Raw genomic sequence first — 18,050 nt, 5'->3', positions numbered from 1 at the left:
GGCTGCCGAGTGCCCAAAATACAGTCATATGATCACGTGGGAGGGCGGGGGGGGGGTGTTTCGTCATAACTTTGAATAGTTCCGAAGGGACCGTTCCTAAGTCGAGGATTACTGTATTAGAAATTTCTCATAAAACGCAGAAGCTCTTCCCTGTCTAAAAGGCAAGTTTTAGGAGGGGAATATGTTCTAACCCTGGTTGCTAAAGGCCCTTTTTGAACTGATGTTTGAAAATGTAAAACAACCCACCAAGCCCTTCTCTATGAGACCTGAGGACTGAAAATGTGACATTCCCCCCACCCCACCCAAAACATGGCAAAGGAACCTAGGGCTCACATTTTGTTCTACCCTGCACCTCTCTTCAAATTCTTTCAAGCTCTTTTGCTTTTCTGCACCCTGTTGTTGAAGTTTTGGACTCACCTTTAATAAAATGCTGACATTCTTAACCTTCTTTTTGACAGATGTGAGGAGAGTAGCAGGACCGTCCTGAGAGGAGGGAAAAAACAAATCAACAAACCAACATAGCAGAGAAACAGCTGCAAGCTGGACTTCCTGACAGACCAGGTTCCCTCCCTCAGCTGGGAATTAGCAGTTGCCCTTCTAGTCCAGCTGCCTGCAATTAGTGCAGGTTCGCATCCCACCAGGCTCAAGGTTGACTCAGCCTTCCATCCTTCCGAGGTAGGTAAAATGAGGACCCAGATTTTTGGGGGCAATTAAGCTGACTTTGTAATAATGCCGCTGGGGTGTGTGTGAAAGCCCTAACAAGCAGGCATATACATAGAATGAAGGCTACTGCTAAGCTTGTAAGCCGCCCTGAGTCTTCGGAGAAGGGCGGGATATAAATGGAATTAAAAATAAAATAAAATAAATAGTCCACGGCTTTTCAACCTTTTCACCCATTGTACCACTTTTAGGATATGGCAACATCCGAGTACCACCAGTCACCTAGCAAGGTGTCAAAAACATGATGACCCCCCCAAAAAGGGAAAAAAGTGATGAAGTACAGGTAGTCCTCGACTTACAACAGTTCGCTTAGTGACTGTTCGAAGTTACAATGGCACTGAAAAAAGGGCCCCCGAGCCACAGCCGAGCAAGACGCCTGCCTGCCCGCCCAGCGGCGCTCTTCCTCCTGTCCGAGGTTTTTATTGTTGTGAGCATTTCTGTTAAGGATTGGCAGTGGGGGTGGGGTGGGGTGTGTTTGGTTTTTATTCCCTCTGTCTGCTGGGTGGTTGCAGCAGGTTTTGGTCACTTCACATGACCCTGGGACACTGTGACCGTCATAAATAGGAATCAGTCGCCAAGCATCTGAATGTAAATCACAAGGCCCTGGAGATGCTGCAACATTCCAGCTGATCGATGCTTCTTCTGTGCTCAGCAGAAGCGCCAGGATCAGCGCCGAGCTCCAGCTGGAGCCTGGCGCTGATCCTGGTGCTTCTCCTGAGCCCTGACAGCCCTGCAGCTCCAGCTGTCTCTCGCTCAGGCTTGTGCGGTGCTGCCACCGGCTCAGCTCATTCCCCTCCCCTGCTACCACTTTTCTAGGATGGTCGTATTCCACCTGCTAGGTGCCAATGTACCACAGGTGGTACCCGTACCCCTGGTTGAAAAGCCCTGTTCTAGTAGACCGCAAGACAAATGGAAAGAAAAAAAAGGTGGTTTTGGTTGATCTTGCTAAAAGGGGACATATCTGCCTTTGATGCTTTCCAGCTGCTACTTCCCCCCTCTTTCCTGAATCCCAAACACTAATTTCTGAGTTTTTATTCCTCCCTCTTAACACATACAACGTAATATAAGAACATTAAAAAAAATATGCTGGACAAGTTACACGTAGTCCTCGACTTACGATCACAATTGAGCCCAAAACTTCTGTGGCTAAGTGACATAGCCAAGTGAATTTTGCCCCATCCTAGGACCTTTCTAACCACAGTTGTTAAGTGAATCACTGCAGTTGTTAAGTTAGAAACACAATTCTTAAGTGAATCCGGCTGCCCCCACTGACTCTGTTTGTTAGCTGGTCACAAAAGGGGATCACCCGACCCCGGGATGCTGCAACCGTCGTAAATAGGAACCCGTTGCCAAAAGCATCCAAATTTTGATCACGTGACCGTGGGGGGGTGCTGCTGTGGTCGTGTGAAAATCAGTCCTAGGTCAGTTTGGTTTCAGTACTGCTGTAACGTTGAACTGTTACTAAATGAACCGTCGTAAGGCGAGGACTACCTGCACTTAGAATCCAAACCAAGCTAATATACCGCTCGCCTGAAACTGAAAATTCCTCAGATCACCTGAACAGCGGCGACTGACCTGCTGTTAATCAGAACCGTGTGAGTCTGGCTTGCTTTCTTGCTTTTAAACCAGGATTGCTATTTTGTTCCTGGGGAATGGATAATTAGGAAAGTGGGTAGCTAAAGGGCAAATGGGCTATTTGACTCTCCATGCTTGGACGGGATGGTGAAGCATCCAACAAGGCAAAACCACCAGGATAGTTCTTTCCTAGCAAAGGATGCAAGTCCCTTCTTTTCCCCCACCCCAACTTCGAACGATTGCTAAACAAACTGCTGTTTTAAGTCGAGAACTATCTATACGTGGAATATATGGAATAAGGGTGAATACGTGAATGTGACCCTGAAAGTAGGCCAGGGGTGTCAAACTCGCCGCCTCACGTGACCTGTCACGACACATCGTGAATTTTTCCCCCCCTTGCCGAGGCTGGGTTGGGCACAGCTTCCGCGTGACGTATCTGCCCCATGGGCCGGCAGTTTGACACCCCTGACCTTGGCTTTAACAGTAGAGGAACTGCTGTCTTTGCAGGGGGAGATGACCAACTTAAGAGAAGAACAGAGCCAAAACTTTCAAAAACTTTTGTCTGCTCCAGTCACATCTCCAACTGACTTCTCCCTGTCCTTGCACCCACCTCTTCCACCAACGCGGTATCCCCAATGAACAGAGCGTAGGTTTTCTCCTCGGGTTTCTTCCCCTCTCTGTTGGGCAAGTCAGAGAGGCCGACGTTGAGGCTGAACACCATCCCTGGGCGGAGAGAACACAGCTTCATCAGTCCACAAGCTGCCCCACTTAAATGCCCCCCCCCATATATAACTCCAGATAAAGTTATTGTTGTTGTTGTTAGCTGCGAAGCCATGTCCGACTCATCGCGACCCCATGGACAACGTTCCTCCAGGCCTTCCTGTCCTCTACCATCTTCTGGAGTCCATTTAAACTCACGCCTACTGCTTCAGAGTCTCCATCCAGCCACCTCATTCTCTGTCGTCCCTTTCTTCTATTGCCCTGAACCTTTCCCAGCATTAGGCTCTTCTCCAGTGAGTCCTTCCTTCTCATTAGGTGACCAAAGTATTTGAGCTTCAGGATCAGGGTTGATCTCCTCTAGGACTGACCAGTTTGATCGCCTTGCAGTCCAAGGGACTTGCAGGAGTCTTCTCCAGCACCAGAGTTCAAAGGCCTCAATTCTTTGGCGCTCAGCCTTTTTTATGGTCCAGCTTTCACTGCCATATAAAGTTATTAAGAACGTATAAAGGCTTTCCGAACGAACGTTGGAAACGTCAAGAAGAGACCTTTTATCATTTATGGTGGATGCGTGATAAAGCAAAGAAATATTAGGAGTGTGATTCATATCTTAATACAGAAAATTCTTAAAAGCGGATAGAGAAAGAAAACCAGAGACTTTTCTCTTGGGGTTAATGGACAAAGACTTAGAAAAAAGTATTTTTTTTTGGAAATGATGGAACTAGCAGCGATGGCTAAATTGATTAAAGAAAAACAAAACAAAACACAAATACTTTTATTTCTACGTAGAAGCCGTTTCTGGACTTTGTGCTTGAGGTGGGGGGGGGAATAATGAAACGTCGATTTGGGGTTTTACCGATTAGATCTGTTGTTATTGAAATGGCTAGTTTCTGCTATTATGTAGGAGTAAGAAGTTGAGGTTTGATGTTATTGTTTTATTCTACTCTACCAAAAGGAGCTGGGAATGCCTTTTTTTTTCCTTTTCCCCCTTGCGTCCCCCCGCACTTTTCCCTTCCCTTTCCTAACTTCCCTACTTATTTACTTTTGCATTTTCTTTGTATGCTAGATTAAATTTGTACGCGTGCTAGTCGTTTCCAACTCTAGAGGCCGGTGCTCATCTCCGTTTCAAAGCCGAAGAGCCAGCGCTTGTCCGAGGATGTCTCCGTGGTCATGTGGCCAGCATGACTAGACACCAAAGGCGCACGGAACTCTGTTACCTTCCCACCGTAGTGGTCCCTATTTTTCTACTTGCATTTTTTACGTGCTTTCGAACTGCTAGGTTGGCAGAAGCTGGGATGAGTAACAGGCGTTCACTCTGTTATGCGGCACTCGGGATTCGACCTGCCAAACTGCTGATCTTCTGATTGACAAGCTCAGCGTCCTAACCCACTGAGCACCGCGTCCCTTAATAAAGGTTCCTCCACACATGCGTGCTAGTCATTTCCGACTCTAGGGGCTGGTGCTCATCTCCGTTTCAAAGCCGAAGAGCCAGCGCTTGTCCGAGGACGTCTCCGTGGTCATGTGGCCGGCATGACTAGACGCCAAAGGCGCACGGAACGCTGTTACCTTCCCACCGGAGTGGTCCCTATTTTTCTACTTGCATTTTTTTACGTGCTTTCGAACTGCTAGGTTGGCAGAAGCTGGGACGAGTAACAGGCGCTCACTCTGTTAGGCGGCACTCGGGATTCGACCCGCCAAACTGCCGACCTTGATTGACAAGCTCAGCGTCCTAACCCACTGAGCCACCGCGTCCCTTATGCTAGATTATAAACTAATAATAAAAAAATATCCATTAAAGTCAACAAGCTACTGCAAAGGGCCTCTGGGGACTACCTACCCACCGTCTAACTGTACGTCGAGTGAACTGAGGACACGGGACCCGCCCGGTCACCCCACAGGACCCACCTACCCGAGTCTCACCTTTCTTGAGGCGGTACTGGTTTTTGCTATTGATCACAAGGGATCCCTCTCGGAACTCGATGCCCATGGCAAACCTAGGGAAGAAGAAAGAGCGATTCCTCCTAAGCACGCCGTAGCTGAGCTTAGGTCTGCAGTTGCTCGGGGAGGAAAAAGCCGTTACCCCAAGTTCTTGGTGATTTTGCTCAAGAGCTCCGGCTTCTGCTTCTTCACCACATCCATCACAGCGGCGTAGACCTCGCACAGCTTCGCACCTAACACAACGGGAAGCAGATCAGAGGAAACAGAAGACGACGCCACCTCGGAGGAGATACTCCGCAGGCGGCTCTTTGGGATCATGCGCGGCGCACCCTGGAGGCTACCGCACTTTCCCACTCACCGTGCCGCAATTCTTTCAGCATTTCCTCCTGCAGTTGTAGGAGGAAGGCGTAGTTGTCCTGGGTTTCCTGAGGCGGGTCCACCATGAGTGTGCGCACCAGGTTGGAGCAGTACGATTTGTAACGTATGCCCATGGCACAAGTGACGGTCCCAAAGTGCATATAGCTCTTCTCGCTGAGGGCAGAGAAACCCAAGGTTAGAAACGTGATAGCGGCACGGCATTTCGACCTTTAGAGGTCTCCTTCTGACGATTTAGGTTGCTCTGAAATTTCTTGGAATCAAGAGGCAACTGGGCTTTCTTTTTCCTTGAGGACGTTTCTCTTCTCATCCAGGAAGCTTCTTCAGTTCTGACCGGTGGTTTGTGACCTGTCAGAACTGAAGAAGCTTCTTGGATGAGAAGTGAAACGTCCTCAAGGAAAAAATCAAAGCCCAGTTGCCTCTGGAAAAAAGAAGCACCTTTGGGATACCCACGACCTGGATGACTGAGACTCTCCATGGACATTTGGAAGGAGAAAATGGAAACACGGCACGAGCAAATAAAAGCCAATCCCATGGAAATATTTTTAATTTCTGTCTTCTGTCTTCCCATTCGGTGTGCAAGGGGAATATGGACTGCATAGTTAAGAGACTGCAAATTTGTAAACAGGATTTATTTTAATGGCAAACCAGGACCCATTATTGGTTGGTTACAAACCACTAGCAAACCAGAGTGAGGGGTGCTCCGTTCCTGGAGGCTTTCAAAAAGAGACTGGACGACCATTTGTCTGAAACGATATTGGATCTCCTGCTTGGGCAGGGGGTTGGACTAGAAGACCTCCAAGGTCCCTTCCAACTTCTTATTACTCTCTGTTCTGAACCTGTCTGCATGTGATTTCATTCGGAAGACATGAGCATTAACTCCAGAAACTTCCATTTAACACATCGACCTGACGATAAAATAATCGCCTAGGAGAAGTGAATTTTACACACATTTGCCTACCTGACAACACTGAACTTGAGATTGTAATTCCCTCCACTTTGGATAATCGGAGGGTAACACATCTCCACGGTGGAAGGGTCAGCTCCAGAGAGATATTTCTTCTCCTCAATGGCCTTCTCTACAGACTCGGCCAGCTTGCTGTGCCGCACTTTCTGCCAGATGATGAAAATCGGGAGGTCATCAGACACTGGAGGAAAAGCCCCCATGAACTATACTTGACGAAGGGGTTGCTGGGCGGAGGCTGCCACGCACCCACTGGACTTGGGGAGGACTGATTTGCAGAACTCCCAGACCTGGCCAATATTGGTGAGACAGGCATAGCCAATCGGAGGGCGGTAAGAAAGCTCTCGTCTCTTGACCTTAAAAATATCAACTCTTTCTCTTACCCCTTAAAAGAAAGCAGCCAGCATAGCCCTGTGTAATTTTATTACCCCTGTCGGGGAAAAATCAGGACAGCCGGGATGCCCCAGTAGGACACCCGAGGTTTAAAGGACCCAGGATAGATATGAAGCATTGACAGGGCATCGTGCCCAGGTTGAGACAGGAGAAGGAAGCAGAAGGACAAGTTAGTCCACCAGGGACCTGTAGTGGCGCAGTGGTTAGATTGCAGTATTGCAGGCTCACTCTGCCCACTGCCGGGAGTTCGATCCTGACCAGCTAAAGGTTGACTCAGGCCTTCCATCCTTCTGAGGTCGACAAAACGATGACCCAGACTGTTGAGGGAAATATGCTAACTCTGTAAACCACTCAAGAGTACTGTAAAGCATTATGAAGCAGTATTTATTTCTAAGCGCTATCGCTAGTCAATGGCCACTATGGGAGGAAACAGGTAAAGAACAATGCTTGGATCCAAGGAGAAAAAAAAATTGACCTTCCTAAAACGTAAAAAGCTCCTCTCCCACTTTCCAGAAGACCACATAATCCATTTTGCCCAGAAGCTATTAGTGGCCAGGTTTCTCCCCTTACCTCATCAGCGTCCACAATCTCCATGACTCGCTCCTTCAAGAACTTGTTGAAGACCTCTGAAGTGATGGCAGCCGCTTTTCGCATCAGGCCGAGTTCCCCATCCTCTTTCACCGCCATGGTGTAGGCCACCACGGCACTGATGTCCGCCTGCAGCAGAGTTGATTGATTGATTGATTATATTTATACAGTCATGGCTGAAATTGTTGGTACCCCAGAAATTTTTCCAGAAAATCAAGTATTTCTCACAGAAAAGTATTGCAGGAACACATGTTTTGCTATACACAGGTTTATTCCCTTTGTGTGTATTGGAACACAACAAAAAAAAGGGAGGAAAAAAAGCAAATTGGACATAATGTCAAACAAAACTCCAAAAATGGGCCGGACAAAATTATTGGCACCCTTTTAAAATTGTGGGTAAACAAGATTGTTTCAAGCATGTGATGCTCCTTTAAACTCACCTGGGGCAAGTAACAGGTGTGGGCAATATAAAAATCACACCTGAAAGCACATAAATAGGAGAGAAGTTCACTTAGTCTTTGCATTGTGTGTCTGTGTGTGCCACACTAAGCATGGACAACAGAAAGAGAAGAGGACTCAAGTCTGAGGACTTGAGAACCAAAATTGTGGACAAATATCAACAATCTCAAGGTTACAAGTCCATCTCCAGAGATCTAGATTTGCCTTTGTCCACAGTGCGCAACATTATCAAGAAGTTTGCAACCCATGGCACTGTAGCTAATCTCCCTGGTCGTGGACGGAAGAGAAAAATTGATGAAAGGTTGCAACGCAGGATAATCCGGATGGTGGATAAGCAGCCCCAAACAAGTTCCAAAGGAATGCAAGCTGTCCTGCAGGCTCAGGGAGCATCAGTGTCAGCGCAATCTATCCGTCGACATTTAAATGAAATGAAACGCTATGGCAGGAGACCCAGGAGGACCCCACTGCTGACACAGAGACATAAAAAAGCAAGATTACAGTTTGCCAAAATGTACTTGAGTAAGCCAAAATCCTTCTGGGAAAACGTCTTGTGGACAGATGAGACCAAGATAGAGCTTTTTGGTAAAGCACATCATTCTACTGTTTACCGAAAACGAAATGAGGCCTACAAAGAAAAGAACACAGTACCTACAGTGAAATATGGTGGAGGTTCAATGTTTTGGGGTTGTTTTGCTGCCTCTGGCACTGGGTGCCTTGAATGTGTGCAAGGCATCATGAAATCTGAGGATTACCAAAGGATTTTGGGTCGCACTGTAGAGCCCAGTGTCAGAAAGCTGGGTTTGCGTCCGAGATCTTGGGTCTTCCAGCAGGACAATGACCCCAAACATACGTCAAAAAGCACCCAGAAATGGATGGCAAGAAAGCGCTGGAAAGTTCTGAAGTGGCCAGCAATGAGTCCAGATCTGAATCCCATTGAACACCTGTGGAGAGATCTTAAAATTGCTGTTGGGAAAAGGCACCCTTCCAATAAGAGAGACCTGGAGCAGTTTGCAAAGGAAGAGTGGTCCAAAATTCCGGGTGAGAGGTGTAAGAAGCTTATTGATGGTTAGAGGAAGCGACTGATTTCAGTTATTTTTTTCCAAAGGGTGTGCAACCAAATATTAAGTTAAGGGTGCCAATAATTTTGTCCAGCCCATTTTTGGAGTTTTATTTGATGTTATGTCCAATTTGCTTTTTTTCCTCCCTTTTTTGTTGTGTTCCAATACACACAAAGGGAATAAACCTGTGTATAGCAAAACATGTGTTCCTGCAATACTTTTCTGTGAGAAATACTTGATTTTCTGGAAAAATTTCTGGGATGCCAACAATTTCGGCCATGACTGTATGCCGTCCTTCTCCCTAAGGACTCAGGGCAGCTCACAACAATAAAAACTAAAAAAGAACATGAAAATACAAAATTTAAATAAGAATTAAACAGTAGATATGTTCAATACATAGTAATTTAACCCCATAAAACCACATATAATGTAATATTTAACATATACACGTACACACGTACCATAGTTTTTATACATGTGTGTGTGTGTGCGTATTGAAATTTTTTTAATATCGATTAGTTGTATTACTTCTCCCCCGGTTTTCTTTTTCCCCTTAATGATATAATTATTCCCCAAGGACATGAGGGCTCCCATAAGGATTGACAGAGATAGATATAGAGCAGGGGTAAGGCAACCTTGGCTCTTTTATGACTCGTGGACTTCAACTCCCAGAATTCCTGAGCCAGTAAAGGCCCCATTGTGCTCTGGCACCCGGGTGCCTGTTCTTCTCACCTTCTCAAAGCCTTCCTTGCTGAGAGCCTCGTTCCAGCTGTTCATGAATTCCCCAGGGAATTTGTCTTTGCTGAAGACCCCAATGCGCTTGCCCTTCTTGCTGTTTTTCAGCGCGTCGATCATCTTGTCAAAGTTGGCCTTGTTGCTTTCATTCTAGAGCGAGGAGGCGGGGGAAATCAGAACTGAGGGAAAAGCAACTTCTCAGCCCCCTCTGTAAATTTCAACCCCCCAAACTTGCTTTATTCCATACAGTACACCAGGGATGGATCGTCTGGCACACTACACCCCTCCCCCCTTTTTGCATCCCTGAAAACCCCTCCAAGTACACCTTCACCCCATTGTTTTGAAACAGACAGTGTGTCACGCAGCATAACTCTAGAGTAGCCTTAACATGCACAAAAAAGGACCCCTCCTCACACTTCCTCAAAACTCTCAAAAGCTTCACCATTCAAGGTATAACACAGAGATCCTTAGAAGAGCCATGGTTAGAATGCAGTATTGCAAACTGCCCACAGCCTGGAGTTCAATCCGGCTCATGGTTCACTCAACCTTCCATCCTTCTAAGGTCAGTAAAACAAGGGACCCAGATTGTTGGGGGCCATAGGCTGACTCTGCAAACAGCTTGGAGAGGGCTGAAAAAGTACTGTGAAGCGGTATATCAGTCTAAGGGCTACTGCTATTGCTATTATCCGAGTGCCATTTACCTTTTCCCGTACAAGCAGGGTGACAGCTGGCACCCCGTTCGTATTCTCGTTGCTTTTGTTGTTTGCAATCTGCTTCAGGAATTCCACTTTTTTTTTGCTGGCCATAAAGATGATCTTGTCTTCGCAGAAAATCATGATGGTGTCCGTGAGTTCATAGCCAAAAAGCCACGTCTGGGGATTGGGGGCAAAGAGGCAGGTGATCTGTCAGGGCCTTTTCCCACTACACATCCGAGAACCCCTGCCTTTCTCAAACTTGCTGGAGGCAAGAGCAGGCCAGCCGCAGCCTTGCTTACCTGCAGGGCTGTGGACTTGGCATACACGGTCTCTTCGTCCACTCCCACAGCGACCACAATAGCATCAATCGTCGCATATTCATCCTCTCCTTTCTGCAGGGAGACAAGAACACCAACGTCAGGCAATGGAATCCCCCCTCCCCTTACATTAAAAAATGGTGGCATTATGTGGAAGATCACACACATAGTTGCTAAGTGAATCAATTTCCCCAAATGGGCATTTTTGGCTGGACCCAGAAGGTAAATGCAGGAAACAGGCCAAAGAACGTAAAAAGTAAATAATCATGGTCATATGACCACAGGATGCCTCAAATGGCCATAAAGGTGAGTGGACTGCCAAACGCTCAAAATGTCATCGCCTGATTACAGTGTTCGTGTTTGCGTGTGTGCATCATTATTTTAAAAAACAGGTCCTTTTGAGGGGATCCATTGTAACTTTGAGCAGAGTTTAAATGACTGATTGTAAGTCAAGGAGTATCTGTATTGATGGGCCTCTGCATATATCCTGTTCCAGCCGTTACATTTTATATTGAAGAACATAATGCCAGGTTTTTTTTCCTCATTCAAAGTCACTCACCCAATTACTTCCCTGAATTATTATATAAAATATTAGTTGCTTTGCTTGTGTTTGATCTGCTTGATACCTTTTTCCCTGGAGAGGTTTAGGTACTTCTGTAAATTCAGTAGCCTTCTTGTATACAGGTGATGTCCATTTGTCTATTTAAGTACAGCTTGAGGAATACACTGATGTAGATTTTACTGCAACTACAGATGATTATAATGGCTGACAGGTTTTTCTCTTTGAATATCCAACATAGTGGCAGGAAGGCAAGAAAACATGATCTGAGGCAGGCCATTATCTTGTTTTTCCACTGTACCACGGCATAAAAAAAAGAAACTCAGAAACTAAGAAAGTCCTAATGTTCTTAATGCCTTAGATCCAGCCTCCAAATGGGAAATAAAGGCAACAAGCAAATGACCACATTTGCTACCTGGACCGTTAAAGAACTTTTAAAAGAATAGAAATGGGTAGGAGATCATTTGGCCTGAGAGGTGCCTACAATCCATAACTGGGAGGTCTGAATCCTCACAGCTTAAGCAGGTGGTCCTCAACTGACAACAGTTCCATTAAGTGACCATCCAAAGCTACAACGGCACTGGAAAAAGTGACTTTTTTAAAAAAAATCCCATTTATATCCCGCCCTTCTCCGAAGACTCAGGGCGGCTCACAATCTAAGAAGCAGAAATCAATGTGCTTAAGACTTATCACACTTATAACCACTCCAGCATTCCCCACGGTCACGTGATCAAAATTCAAAGGCTTGGCAACTGGTCTGGGTTTGACTTTGACAAGCAAAGTCAGTGGGGAAGCCAGACTCACTTAACTACCAGATGACTAACTTAAGAAACGCAACGATCCACTTAACAACCGTGTCAAGAAAAGTCGCAAAATGGGGCAAAATGTTTCGCTTAGCAACATAAAAGTTTGGTCGTAACGTGATTATCTATAATTGAGCTTTACACGAAAAGGCAGTGCTTTATATAATAATATAAAGTTGGAAGGGACCTTGGAGGTCATCTAGTCCAACCCCCTGCTCAGGCAGGAAACCCTATACCATTTCAGGCAAATGGCTGTCCAGTCTCTTCTTAAAAGCCTCCAGTGTTGGAGCATTCACCACTTCTGGAGGCAGGTTATTCCACTGGTTAGTTGTTCTAACTGTCAGGAAGTTTCTCCTTAGTTCTAGGTTGCTTCTCTCCTTGACTAGTTTCCATCCGTTGCTTCTTGTCCTGCTTTCAGGTGCTTTGGAGAATAGCTTGGCTCCCTCTTCTTTGGGGCAGCCTCTGAGATACTGGAAGACTGCTATCATGTCACCCCTCGCCCTTCTCTTCATTAAACTACACATACCCAATTCCAGCAACCGTTCCCTATATGTTTTAGCCTCCAGCCCCCTAATCATCTTGGTTGCTCTTCTCTGTACTCTTTCTAGAGTCTCGACATCTTTTTTACATCGTGGTGACCAAAACTGGATGCAGAATTCCAGGTGTGGCCTTACCAAGGCATTGTAAAGTGGTATTAGTACTTCACGTGATCTTGAAGGGTCTTTGCTTTTAGATTAGAAGGTTTCCATCACCACAAACTGGTCACTATACCAAAACTAGCCCAACAACACCACAATGATGGACATAGAATTGATTATATTCCTAAAACTCCATTACTCCACCTCTCTCACTCCAGAATCAGAGATAACAGGTCATGACCTCCTTTTCAGGTATTTGAAGAGTGGTGTTATATTCCCCCACCCCTTTGTTGTCTTAAGCTTAAACATCCCCATCCCTTCACAAATCTTATCTTCCAATCCCCTGACAGTTATTGTTGATCCTATCCAAATCCTTCTGAAAGTGTGGTCCCCAGATTGGATGACAGTTAAGGTGAGGTGTCCAACCAAAGCCCCAAAATCATTAATTCCTGTCTTATCTAGAATGTTAGGTTTAATTATTGGATTATTTTTTTAAAAATAAAGGTGCTATTAACATGGCATCCATGACTCCTTTTGAAAAGAAGTTCAGGAAACCATGTTTTCTTTTTTTTTACCCATAGCCATTTCTTTTTTAAACACACCAAATCGAGCCTCTTCAGAAACTGAACAATACGGCGCATATTCTGGAAGTCTTTGAATATGCTTGCAAGGGTTAAGGAACAAATTCAAACTGGGAAAAAAAGTGATGCAATCCATAAACTTGGCATTTGTTGAACATTATCTAGAATCAATGTTTGCTATGGTTTAATTTTAAGGTCTAATTTTGTCTTGTATTGATTACCGTACTTGGTTTCAGACACATCACATATGCCAAAAGTATCTATCCTTCGTTTTTGTAACCTATGTATCACCTAAATAAATGCCTTTTACTTTGCTTGAAGTATAGGTAGCCCTCAACCTAAGACCACAATTGAGCTCAAAATCTCTTTTGCTAAGTGAGACATTTGTTAAGTGAATTTTGTCCCATTTTGCAGCCTTGCTTGCCCCATTTGTTAAGTGTATCACTGGAGTTGCTAAGTTAGTAAAATGGTTAAGGGAATCTGGCTTCCCATTGACTTTGCTTGTCAGAAGGTTGCAGAAGGACTCATGAACCCTGAGACATTGCAGGGGTCATAAATATGAGTCAGTTGCCAAGCAACTGGTCTGGTGACCATGGTGGATGCTGCAACAGTTGTGTTAAAAATTGGTCATCAGTCACATCTTTCGAGTCATTGTAACTTCGAATGATCACTAAACAAATTGTTCTAAGTGAAGAATTACCTGTACTTGTGTTTCATTCGTGTGTGCGTGTGTGTGTGTGTTTGTAAAAGCCACTTTGCAAAGTTGGTGACTCTCTCCCAAATTCAGAAAAGTTCTTACTAGCTCCACACCAATTTGGGTGCCTGACCTTAAAGGCAACAACAACTGCAATTTGGAAACAAGACTTGTGTCTTGAAAAGCTAAAACCACACTTCTTTGCACATTTATAACACATTTTCCATTTGCCTAGTCCTCAAACTGCTATTCCAGGATCTTTTCTGCCAGCACCACATCCTAGACTTAAGCTTTGTATTTTGGCTTCCCACGCAACAACATTTCACACCTATCACTGCGGAAGTGCATTTTAACCTGTTTCTGGGGCAACAGCCCACCCAGCCCATTTCTCCAACCCATCAACATCCTTTGAAGTTTTGCTCTGTCCACTGGGAATATCCCATTAGCCCCAATCTAGCACCATCTGCGACCTGCACTAATAAGAGAAATACAGGTAACCCTCGACTTACAACAGTTTGTTTTAGTGACCGTTCAAAGATACAACAGCACTGGGGGGGAAAAAGTGACTTACGCCCAGGGCTTTTTTTTCTCATAGAACGCTCAGAACGGAGTTCCGGCACCTTTTTTTGAATGGAACCTTGTAATGTAGGCAAGGCAGGTTGTATGACACGTGTGAGTTCCGGCACCTTTTTCTTTTACAAAAAAAAAAAAGCACTGCTTACGCCCGTTTTTTTTCAGTTACAACTTTTGCAGCATTCCCCACGACCACGGGATCAAACCCAGCAGACATTTGGCGACCTTGCAAGTCTCCCTGGGTCAGGTGATCCCTTTTTTGGGGGGGGACCTCCCGATCAGCAAAGTCAAAGGGGGGGAGGGGGGGGGAAAGCCAGATTCACTTAGCAGCCGTGTTCCTAACTTAACAACTTGTTTAATTGTTTTTTTAACTTTTGTATTTTTGTATTTTTATATATCTGCCCTGTTCACCGCCCTGGGTCCTTCGGGAGAAGGGCGGTATATAAATAAAATTAAATAAATAAATAAATAAACAAATAAACAAACAAACTGCCGCCATTCACTCAGCAACCGCAGCAAGAAAGGTCGTAAAACGGGGCTTAAGCTCACTTCACCAAAATGTCTGGCTTAGCTACGGGGGAAATTTTTTTGGGGGGGAGGGGGGGGGGCTGGCTGGGCTGCGGTCGTAAGTCGAGGACCACCTGCCTAAGGAAAGAAATTCTTCCTTTTGCTGAATGGGCCACGTTGTTAAGGCGACTTCCTGCAGCCAGCAGCCATTGAGGGGGGGGGAGGGACCGATCTGGCAGCTGCCTCCCCCCCTCACACACACCCCCTCCCGGTTTAATCGTGCTTTTATTACTTCTTCGGCCTTCGGGGGTCACAAATTCCGGCCTTCAAACTAGCCCCCCCCCTCCCCAAGAGTCTCTCAGTGAGGCGATGGGACCTTCGGGAAGGCCGCCGGTTTCCAAGGCAGCGGATCGGGGGATGCGCTAAAGGCCACCCCCCGCCTCCCACCCAAGGCAGATTCGGGCCTGTTTCGGAACCCCCCAGCCGGCTGCTCTCCCGGGGCTCCCCTCGGCCGCCGCCAGCCGAGGCCGCACCTGCCAGTTGCTGTAGAGGCGCGTGACGCGGCGGTAGTAGGCCTCGCGGTCCAGACTCAGCGCCATCAGAGCGGCTCCGGCGTCGCCCCGCCTCCCCGCCCGCTCTGCCGCTCGCGCCGCCGCCGCGACCTCGCTCCTCGCGGCGACCCCGGAAGTGGAATGTCTTCTCAGCTCTCTCTCTCTCTCTCTCTCGCTCTCTCTCTCTCTCTCGCTCTCACTCCTCGCGAGAGTTAGCGCAAGACTTCTGCTTCTGTTTAGGCGCGTCCTCGTTCACCTTTAGCGGAATAGAAATGGCCCCACACGTTGTCACCCGTTTTCCGCCCCGCCCCCCCCTCACACTCCTCTTTATTATTTCAATTTGGTTGCTTACAGTATTGATTGGTGTGTCTGCCTCTATTCAGGGGTAAGGCAACCTTGGCTCGTTTTAATGACTCGTGGACTTCCACTCCCAGAATTCCATGGCTCAGCATGGAAACCTCCATTTCTCCTCAGCAATGCTGGCTCAGGAATTCTGGGAGTTGAAGTCCACAAGTCATTAAAAAGAGCCAAAGTTGCCTTACCCCTGCTGTATTATCTAGCTCTGTCGATCCTTATGGAAGCCCTCATGTCCTTGAGGAATAATTATATCATTAAGGGGAAAAAGAAAACCGGGGGAGAATACAACTAATCGATATTAAAACATTTTAATACGCGCACACACATACATGTATAAAAACTATGGTACGTGTGTACGTGCATATGTTAAATATTACATTATATGTGTGTATGTGCAATATGTGTGTGTGTGTGTGTGTGTTGACAGATAGCTAAAATATCGATCAGTTTTATTCTCCCGCGCTTTTTTCTCCGTCAAAGCGACGAAGTGAGAGGAGCGCGCATGCGCGTGCCGTTGGGTTTTCAACGGGTTCCCGCTCTTTACCAAGTTCAGCCTCGCGCGCGCCGACCGCGTGACCGCGAATGGCGCGAAGGCTTTGCCGGTCACGCGACCTCTTTCCGCTTTCTTTTGGCCCGCCTCCGACTGTTCTGTAGGCCGCCCCCTTCGCTATTGCCAAGCGGACACGTGATATCGGGCCTAACGTTCGTGGGGAGAAAACCACGCATGCGCATAAGGCAGAGCCCTAGCTTCCTCTACATAGAGATAGGGCGGTATACAAATCCAATTAAATAAATTAAATAAAAATAAATAAATAATAATAACAACACGTGGTCTACAACTTTTGGAGGGGTCAGATTTTTTTTAAAAAAAAACTGCGTTCACAGCTGAAAAGTCAGGGCAACTCAACCCTTTTATTTTCTATTTATCTTTCCACATTCTGCTACCTTGCATAGTTGCCCTAAGCCAAATTTTTCTCACCCTCCGTTAACCTATCTGTAAAAATGAAGGACATAAAATCTATGGACAGATAGATCTAAAAGCAATTCTATGACTCCCTGCTACCCGCTCGTCACCCCCTTCCCAACATAAATAATATAACAAAACATAATATATTAAAATTAAAATAGCATTTTCTGATATGACAATGATGCTACCAAGTGATCCCGGAAGTATTGTATCCATGCATTGGGATGCTCTAGTGCAGGGGTCTTCAAACTTGGCCCTTTTACGACTTGTGGACTTCAATTGCCAGAATTCCTCAGCCAGGTGCCTGGCTGAGGAATTCTGGGAGTTGAAGTCCACAAGTCATAAAAGGGCCAAGTTTGAAGACCCCTGCTCTAGTGTTTACTTCTCGTGTCAAAGCCAGGGGGCGACCAGATTACTATTTGACGCATGCGCAGAGCATATTCAGACAGGGCTCTGGTAGACTAGCCCAGGGTTAGGCAACCTCGGCTCTTTTATGACTCATGGACTTCAACTCCCAGAATTCCTGAGTCAGTTGACTCAGGAATTCTGGGAGTTGAAGTCCATGAGTCATAAAAGAGCCGAGGTTGCCTAACCCTGGACTACTAGCCAAAGAGGACCTGGTTTTTTTCAGTGGCTGCTGCTTAAGGACTGAGAAGTTCCAAGGGGAGAAGTTTGCACCTCCACAGTCTGTGTGTGCCATTTTACGACCTTGCCACAGTTGTTAAGTTAGTAACGTGGTTGTTAAGGGAATCTGGCTCCCCCCTTGACCTTGCCTGTCAGAAGGTTGCAAAAGGGGATCAAGGGTCCCTCTGGATGCTGCGACCGTCATAAATATGAGTCAGTTGCCAAGTGTCTGCATTTTAGATTACGTGACTGTGGGGATGCTACAATAGTTGGGTGAAAAACGGTCATAAGTCACTTTTTTCAGTGCCATTGTAACTTCGAAGTCACTAAATGAGCTGCTGTAAGTCAATAACTACCTATATTCTCTCTCTAGGTTCTGGAAGGAAAAGGATATAAAAATATAGTAACTTTTACTTGATGCTTAGATTTAGGGGACAGGCAATATGTGACTTAACCGTTTATCTAGTGACTGTTTGAAGTTACAACACAGAAAAAAATGACCTCCGATTGTTATCAAAATTCGGATGCTTAGCAACTGACTCGTATTTATGGTGGTTGCAAGGGCTCTGGAGTTCTGTGACCCCCTTTTGTGACCTTCTTGACAAGCAAAGTCCAAGGGGAAGCCAGATGCGCTTACCAACTGTGTTACTAACTTAACAACT

At 46.0% G+C, this 18,050-nt stretch overlaps 1 protein-coding gene across 1 annotated transcript in view; it reads right to left on the bottom strand.

Annotated features, from left to right (window-relative positions):
- The window catches only part of SUPT16H (SPT16 homolog, facilitates chromatin remodeling subunit), a 33,062-nt gene extending 17,559 nt beyond the window's left edge, over positions 1–15,503 (bottom strand). The window contains exons 1-11 of the mRNA XM_083377657.1: positions 15,423–15,503; positions 10,517–10,609; positions 10,224–10,394; positions 9,520–9,672; positions 7,253–7,399; positions 6,287–6,438; positions 5,309–5,481; positions 5,093–5,183; positions 4,933–5,006; positions 2,906–3,018; positions 418–483 (exon numbers count right to left, since the gene is read on the bottom strand). Of these exons, the coding sequence (XP_083233783.1) occupies positions 418–483; positions 2,906–3,018; positions 4,933–5,006; positions 5,093–5,183; positions 5,309–5,481; positions 6,287–6,438; positions 7,253–7,399; positions 9,520–9,672; positions 10,224–10,394; positions 10,517–10,609; positions 15,423–15,488 (1,299 nt within the window). The 5' untranslated portion in view covers positions 15,489–15,503. The remainder of the gene's footprint in view (positions 1–417; positions 484–2,905; positions 3,019–4,932; positions 5,007–5,092; positions 5,184–5,308; positions 5,482–6,286; positions 6,439–7,252; positions 7,400–9,519; positions 9,673–10,223; positions 10,395–10,516; positions 10,610–15,422) is intronic.
- Between the last annotated feature and the right edge of the window lie 2,547 nt (positions 15,504–18,050).

The sequence above is a fragment of the Vipera ursinii genome, assembly GCF_947247035.1.
Source record: "Vipera ursinii genome assembly, chromosome: Z".
Classification (NCBI taxonomy): Eukaryota; Metazoa; Chordata; class Lepidosauria; order Squamata; family Viperidae; genus Vipera; species Vipera ursinii.
The sequence above is the reverse complement of the archived record's forward strand: the minus strand, read 5'-3'. Positions and strand labels throughout refer to the sequence as shown.